Source organism: Mchenga conophoros, linkage group LG5 (genome assembly GCF_057382185.1).
Source record: "Mchenga conophoros isolate Kocher_MC1m ecotype Shallow Benthic linkage group LG5, M_conophoros_male_GT1.1, whole genome shotgun sequence".
Taxonomy (NCBI): Eukaryota; Metazoa; Chordata; class Actinopteri; order Cichliformes; family Cichlidae; genus Mchenga; species Mchenga conophoros.
The window spans coordinates 30,142,819-30,151,439 of record NC_140530.1 but is presented as its reverse complement, the minus strand read 5'-3'; the positions used below and the strand labels follow the sequence as shown (position 1 = coordinate 30,151,439).

General features: G+C 38.5%; 1 protein-coding gene across 1 annotated transcript; it reads left to right on the top strand.

The window, feature by feature from the left end:
• The first annotated feature begins 1,157 nt into the window (after window positions 1-1,157).
• pnp4a (purine nucleoside phosphorylase 4a) lies at window positions 1,158-8,012 on the top strand. The gene is made up of 7 exons (XM_085274794.1): window positions 1,158-1,308; window positions 3,155-3,318; window positions 3,973-4,076; window positions 4,851-5,026; window positions 5,288-5,478; window positions 7,274-7,353; window positions 7,475-8,012. Exons 1-7 carry the CDS (start codon window positions 1,286-1,288, stop codon window positions 7,625-7,627), a joined length of 891 nt encoding a protein of 296 aa, XP_085130920.1. The 5' UTR covers window positions 1,158-1,285; the 3' UTR covers window positions 7,628-8,012.
• The last annotated feature ends 609 nt before the right edge of the window (window positions 8,013-8,621 follow it).

Sequence of the window (8,621 nt, the reverse complement as noted above, 5' to 3'; positions counted from 1 at the left end):
TGAAAGGTGGATTTTACTCTTGGGATAGCAGCACAAACGAAAGATTTTGGATGGGGAAACACTGAAGTGCTCGTGTACTGGGTTAACAGCCTAAATGCTAAAAAACATTGCTGACATATACCAGGTAAGCAATTTTCAGTGAATCAGATGAATACCATCTTTCGGTATTTAATTCATTATGTTCATGATTTTAATGCTGGAAGACTTAAATAAGAAGAGTATACATTTTTCTATTGATAAAAAAAAATATCATCTTGCTAATCCAGCCTATAGAAAATTACCTAAAATCCAGCTGCATGTTATGTGCTATGAAAGAAAATCTCAAAGTAGATAATTCCAGGCTCGGTGCCAGCTTCTTGAACAGGCTGTACCACACAGAAAGCCATTTTATTAGCCTGATAATTCCATTAAAAATGCTCCGAAAGGGAACCAAGAGACTATGTCAGCTTGCTTGTCTATTATAGCAGCCAAAAAATATTTACAGTCCTTCTTAAAGGCTTTCAAATTTATGGATGCTTGATATGTTTTTTTCTACAAGACTGTAAAAATGTGAATTTCATAGCTGAAGTTCGATTTTTTTTTAGCACGGGAGTCTACTGGCTATTAGAGGAACTGCAGTTTGTGGCTACACCGTTGGGTTAGTTTTCTTTAGTCCCAGAGTTTGCAGCTTGGACAGAGTATCTGAGGATCTGATAGGTGAAGTTATTTTGGCAAATTTGACCTAACATTAGAACATATGATTCTTTCATGTTTGGGTTTAAAGAACCCAAACCCTTTTATATCATCAAACACTTGTTAGAAAGCTCAACTTTCTAGGATACAGTTTTAGAGCAATTTCTTGAAGATGATTTTTTAGACATGGCCAATGAATTCAGGGAGGTAAGGCAAAAACAAAGTAATAGGTAGTTTCAACATGCTTGAAAGTTTTTAATAACCACATTGTTGGTGCAAAACTATTTATCTTTGCTATCTTTGGCTTTTTTTTTTTAATAAAAACATCAGGAATTACAGTAACTCTAATGTGAAACAGCTGACTTCAAAAGGGGGGGGGGGTCTGCTTACATAACAAACAAAAAAAACTTTACGTATCCACACACACATTCACTACTACAACACGGCTGCAATTGGCTGCTACTGCCAATCAGGAGCATGTGACTATGTGAATATGTAGGCTGGTCGACATCAACCGGCTGCACTCGCACCGTCTCTTCGTCCCACACACACACACGCACACACACATACACACACAGACACACAAACTAACAGTAACGGAGGCTGCTCCATCATGCACAGCAAAGAGCACATCAGGTAAGAAACTTTTTTTGTTGTGTATTATAGGTAATAATATTGTGTTTTTCTTGATACAGTGCCATTAGGTAACTAAGTCGTGGTTTCTAAACTTTTTGTGTGAGGACAGTGTTGTGTTATTGTATGTTTGTGATTTCGTTTTCTGAGGCCTGAAATGTAAATTTACATTTTCACTGATTTATGTGAAGAAAATCAAAGAGAAAAATTATTATATTTTTCAGCCTGCTTAGCTGTTAATCAGCTTTCAGCATCTTATTAGGCTCATGAGCTACAACTTGGTAGACCTGGTAACATGTTATATAATGGTCCACAATTCATAGTCATTTAGTTTAGTGAATATTGAGTCATTTATTTAAAAAAAAAAAAATACACACACACACAACTACTACAGCCTTAAAATTGAAGAGAGAAGAAGAGTTGAAAGGATCAAGTCTATGGAGAAATAATAAGTTATTTTAAATATATTTTTAAGGTCCTTTACTGACTTATTTAACAGGTAAAGTGTACATTAAGAAATAAAGATTAAAAGACAGCAAAGATGTAGCTTAATTTTCATTTGCTTTCCTTGGTGAGTTTTTTAAATCGTACTTTTTTTCTCAAGCGAATTTAATTGAACTGCTGCTGGAGTGTTTTTAATTCCTCCTTCATCTGACACAGAGGTCTTTCAAAATACTGTAGCTTTGGAGAATGGCTATGGATAATTAATGGAAGTTGACCACCTAACACTTTGTCTAACATCAGTCACAAAGATGGAAAATCTTTACCAGCTCATACCACAATAGTGTTCAAGTTCTTCATTTTATCTTATGTGATTTATTGAGCTCTTCATTCATAACTGAATTCTTTCTTTTGGTCATTTTTATAATCTTTTCAATCCATTTTCTTTCTCATCCTTTGGCTGCTGTAACAAATAAATGTTCCCAATTTTGAGATAAATAAAATATTTACTCATATATGCTGACTTCATTATTTCAAACTTTTGCTAGGAGCATCCTCTGTTGTTTATATCTATATGAGAAAAGGCCCAAAAGTGATTTTGTTTTTGTTCATTTGTTTTCTTTATTTTGATTAAAACTTGTAAAAACATGTTGTGAACTGAAAATTGACATATTGTGAAGTCTGTGTAGGTTCTAAGTCTTCCAGGTAATGATAGTTGAGAGGCAAAATATCTTCAAAAACCTAAAGACGTCAGGTTGTCTTCTTTTTAAGCTCTCAAGAAATATTGTGAAATTGTTGGCAAACAGTTGCTTAATGTCAGTCACTTGGAGTCGTGTTTTTCTCCATCTGAGAAATACAAACAGTCTCTGTTTGTGGCCTGCATATTTCCCTGAGAGACGTAGCTGCCTTTTTATCTGCTGTGCGAACTGTTTTTACACAAGTTGACTCCATCTGTTGTTGGGGACTGAGAAAGTGGTGAGAAGTGAGTTAAAAAAAAAACAGCTTCCTGCTCCAACTCAAAATGCTGCCGGGCAGCAAGGGTAAACAGAAACAGTAAAGGTGCAGGACAGGCGGCCACAAACTGAACTCAAACTCATATCAGGTCTTTCAGTGAACTTGGAAAATAATTCCCTCCAATTTCATTATTATTTGTGACCCATATTTTATTTCCCTTCAACATTGAAGTAATTTGTTAAATACTTTATACAGTGAGGCAGTGGTCTTGCAAAACATGAACATAAAAGGCCAGACTTAGTCCAAAGTAAGCTTTATGTTATGGACCTGATCCAAAATGTATTGAGCCTACACAGATCCCAGCGGAGAGGAAACAGCAACAGCAACAGCAAGATGAGGTGAATCATGATGATGTTGCAAAATAATATTTATTCTTTCTTTTTTGTGTCCGTAGTCATGACGAATACCAGAAGACAGCTGACTGGCTGATGTCCCAAACAAAGCACCGACCCCAGGTAGCAATCATCTGTGGATCCGGACTGGGCATGCTCGCTGACACACTGAAGTGTCAAGACTCCTTTGCTTATTCTGACATCCCAGGCTTCCCTCAGAGCACAGGTACACTGAATATTCAGGTTAATGACTGATAAATATGCTACATTATTCTGTTTAAAAGAACTGGTTCCCATATCTTCTAAATATTAATCATGTTAACATGGGATTCAAGGCAGTTTGAAGTTACTATTTGCACATATTGAACAAAACAAACTAACTAAAATATGTGGAAATATATATGTTAGGAGGTTAATTTATTTTTATGGGAGAAACATCTCCTCACTCATCCAAGTGACTTCTTCAGTCTTATAAACATTACATTTGCATAATGACTCACACTAGCACCACTGACTAAGAATGCACTGTGAGGTCAGTTTCATGGTCATTAAAATGCGAATTATCATAGCCATTGATCAATGGTCATTGATCATATTCTTAATATAACATATTAAGAATATGTTATATTGTTTTATAGGTTCTTTTTTAATTAAATTGATATGTGGGATTACAAATATCAGACTGTCGAACAGCAACTTTTTGTAAGTTCACCTGCTGATTTATAGAAAATAAATCCTAAAATTAACCAAGACAAGCAGTTAAATGGTTAAAACCATTTTAATATGAACAAGGAAAGAATGCATGAACTGCCTATATGAAATATATATATGAAGCATAGTTACATCAGAAGTTCCTGTATGTATGTGTTTGTGTTTGCAGTCCAGGGTCATGCAGGTCGGCTTGTTTTTGGGGAACTGAAGGGGAAGACATGCGTGTGCATGCAGGGTCGCTTCCACATGTATGAAGGACACTCTCTCTGCAAGGTACATGCACGCAAATGCACTGATCCTCGCTGAAATAATGCATTTCCTTCTGACCTCATGAATCTGATTCAAACCAGAACCCCAAAACTCCCTCAATTCCATGACAGCTCTGTGAAGACGTGTGAACCAAGCCAACCAAACCAACAACTCATAAGTTAACATTTTCTTAAAGATCAAACCACAAATTATAAAACTCTTAAAAAAAAACTTCTGAAAAGAGAAACAGATTTTTACAGACTGCACGTAATAAAGTTCACATACACCAGGCGCACACACACACACACACACACTTACACACGCACACACACACACACTCATAGTGAGCTGATTAAAAAAGCTTAGTCATGCACACATGTAACTGTAATCAGCAGCATGAGACTGAACTTGTAGTGTGTGTGTGTGTGTGTGTGTGTGTGTGTGCGTGCGTGCATACACCCGCATGTGAGAAGCCGGCCCAAGTCATGCATGGGTTTGGTCACATGCAGCCTTTTAGCTGTTCAATGGTGTCATTGTTTCCCTCTATAACCCAGACACACATACACACACACCCACTCTCTTTTTTATAATATTGAAAATAATGACACTCCTGTAAATGGAACTCTGTCTAAGCTGCTTCTCAATAAACACATTTCACTCCTGGGCACCATTACTAGATAACCATCTGCAATGAAGCTCACTAAAAGCTAGAGGCCTGTGTGCGAGTTACAGCTTCACAGGAGGCTTCTGTGTTTGTCAATTCATTACTGAGGCTCCAACTTCCTGTCTGTCCATCAGACGACCTTCCCCATTCGAGTTTTCAAGCTGCTCGGAGTGGAGACCCTGATTGTCACAAATGCTGCTGGCTCACTGGCCGATGGCTTCCAGACTGGAGACATCATGATCATCAAAGACCACATCAACTTTCCCGGATTGGTCGGTCTGAACCCACTGTGTGGGCCCAACGATGAGAAGTAATTACATGGATGGCTATGTATTGTTGCGACCGTTTTAAAGGTCTTTTTGTGTCTACTGCTCTTTACTGTTGTTGTGAAATTTGTTTTAGGCCCTTGCCTGACCACTATCAGCATGTGAGTGTGTGTGACTGTTAGACAGAAAGCATTTAAGCATAGAAAAAAGTGCTTGTGTGAATGGGTGTCAGGGGGTGAATGAGGTTTAGGTAGTGAAGCGCTATATAAGAGCGAGTCCATTTTCATATTATTTTTTGTTCGCAGGTTTGGTCCTCGCTTCCCAGCCATGTCTGGTTGCTATGACAAAGGTCTACGTTGCCTTGCTATGGAGATCGCCAAAGAGCTGGGTGTGGCCAGTGTTCTGCAGGAAGGCGTGTACGCCATGGTGGGTGGCCCCAACTTTGAAACCATTGCTGAGGCCAGACTGTTGCATCGGCTTGGTGTGGACGCTGTTGGTACGTTCAGTACAGCCACATTTTCATGGAAAAGCTAAAAATGTAAAGTTTTACTTAAGGTTAGCACCGCATGGACAGCCATGAGATCTTTAAATATCAACAAGAGTCATCTTCTGCACAAAAGGAATGAGTTTTGATTCTGTGGAGAACAGGAAAAAAGACAACTTCAGAAAATGGTACCATTGTTATATTTATTATTTAACTAGTGGCACTTTTTGTCAGGGCTGGGTCATATCAACTGCGATAATACTGGTATAAACTTGTACAATATGAAAATGTCATATTGTCACATCATTGTTATATCACACACAGTGTTTATGTTCTATAGTGTGCACAAGAACAAGACAAGCCCCAGCATGTCTGAGAGCAGCACGGACTCAAGCGCAGACTATGAATCACAATAAACAGTTCTTTACTCACACGACACCGAGTGCATTATATACAGGTGGGGAAGAGGGGATCCAGGGAATCCAGAGGTCCACGAGGAAAGACAGGGGAACGGGGTCCTCACTCTCTCACACAGCTCCACACGCTCGCTTCCAGTCAGCTCACTCCACACGGAAAACGCACACGCCACACTGCAACTGCCACACTCATGAACGGGGTCTCAGGACGGGGCACAGAGAATCTCTATACAAAGACAAATTGTCAATACCAAACAAAGCATGAAGAGAAATCAAAATATTTCGAAAACTAAAATTCCACTAACGAATGTTGCACAATAGTCCAGCGACGAAGGACTCACAGCTGCTGCCTTAAGAAGCGGCTGGTAAACAGGATGATGAATCTCCGGGGAGTAATTGCTTGCAGGTGTGAGGACCAGCCCATTATGAGCTTTGCCTGGTGAGATCAGACATCGCCATTTCCGATGTGAACAGAAAACACCTACATGTGTTAGACTGTAAATCTCCCCTAAGGCTCGATTTATGCTTAGTGCCAAGTCCCTAAACCACAGAAGTCTACTCTCTGCACTGGTAAGTGTTGTGGCATTTGTTACAACAACTCTCTTGTTATGCCTGTTTTAAATATGACTCACATCAGCTCTTTGGAACAACTGGAAGCACTCTTGATTTTCCTACATGGCCTTTCAGGATAGTCATTAGATAATGGACATAACAGTTTTAAGGCCAGAGCCACCAAACTCTTGGCAGGTCACAGGTATATAGATTTTACTGATGAAATTGCTTTTTTCCCTCAGTATTAGTTAAGTATTTGTGAGAAGATGTGACCTATATCGATACATGCTTTGTGCGGTCAGCTTTGTATTCTACTAAGAGAAAGATCTTAGAGATATGTGTCCTCATTAAGGATTTGTGTTGATTTGTGGGGTTTTAGTCTCAGATGTATATTGTTAAATGGTGATTATGAGACAGTGTGTTTCAGCTATTTTACAGAGTAAAATGAAAGTAACGAGTAATGAGTTTGTAGAATGAATTACTTCTTCCCAGCACTAACTAAGTAACGTAATGTGTAATGTGTAATAATTACTTTTTTGAGTAACGATTCCAACACTGATCACAACAAAGGTGGGAAATAGCTCAACAAACATGCACAAATATTTGACCCACAACATAATAACAGAATCGGAATCACTAAATTCTTATCAGCTCCCTCCCTGATCCCACTGCACTAAAATCAGATAATCTCACTCCTGTTATCTGCCATCTTAACTAAAATGCTCGCTATTTATAGGGTTGAGTGGGAAAATTTGTTGCAGTAGCATCAGTATTATCATCAGTTGTTTCATCACTAGTTTTAGTAACATCCCCTGGTCTGTTTTGGGGGGTTTTTTTAGGTATGAGTACAGCTCCTGAGGTGGTTGTGGCAACTCACTGCGGTCTGAGAGTCTTTGGCCTCTCTTTGATCACCAACAAGGTAGTACACATCCGAGTCACTGATCAACAACTGATTAGCTATAACTGTGATCATTTACAAAGCTGCAGGCTACAAAAGTAACTCTGTTACAAAGACTCTGTGATATCTCACTTTGCTTCAGGTGGTGAAGAGTTACGAGGACACGGAAAGCGTGAACCACGAGGGCGTCTTGGAGATCGGCCGGCTGCGCTCTCACACCGTGCAGCAGCTGGTGACTGAGCTGATCGACAGGATGGAGATCAATAACAACGACAACCTTAATAAATCTATCTGAAAAACGTACAATCACCCAAAAACACATGAAGATTGTGTACATATTTCACTGGTGCATTCACAACATTTTTAGCACTTCTTCCTGTTTTGTTTTGCTGTAATTAAACTTTATTTATATCAACATGGTGCCTAATATTCTCCATCAGGGTAAATCAGAGTGTAAGTATTCTTTTATGATATTTGACTTTAAATCCTAAAACTTTATATACCAATAACCGCTGTGTTTGAAGGTGCTTTAATATGAAAAACATGAGACACAGTTTTCTTTTTGTATTATTGTCTTGCACATTTTTGTTGTAGAATTGTATGTAATGTAAAGTATTAGTAAAGTATGTCACAGATTTCCTGATTGATGTTAATCGGATTAAACAAACTGCCACATCTAACGCTTTCCGTTTCCTACTTATTGTGATTAGCTCGTTTGGGTAGCTGCAGTTCCTCTATTGTCCACTAGATGCTACTGTAATAAACCTGTAAATCAAGGATATTTTACATCACAGGACACATCAAGACCAGATCAGTGAAACTGCCCAGAAGTTTAAATACACATTTAATCCCTGAGATATATTAATTTAAGACAAAGACGCTCAATTTCAACAGTATGTCTGTTTTTCTACATGATAAAGAAATGCTGCTGCTAAATGAAAAACTGGTCCACACAACACATACATTACTATAGCAGATATTGAAAAAACAGGAATGTTTCTGTCATTTAATGTTATTACTTTATTACTTTGGTATACTATAAAAGGCCACGGGGGAGGTTTTTATTAGCAGAAAAAGCTGCAAAAGTTATGGAAATACAGACAAAAGTCCCAAATGTATGCCCTGCTTCACATTTTCCAAAGCCAACCAGTGGGACAGAATGGAGTCTGGCTCCTCATATTTGACATCCCAGCTCTAAATGAAATGACGTAAACTGGAAACCAGTTTTGCAGAAATAAGATCATAAGATCATCAAGGCCAGGACTTATATTTTGGAACAAGGAGAGTGT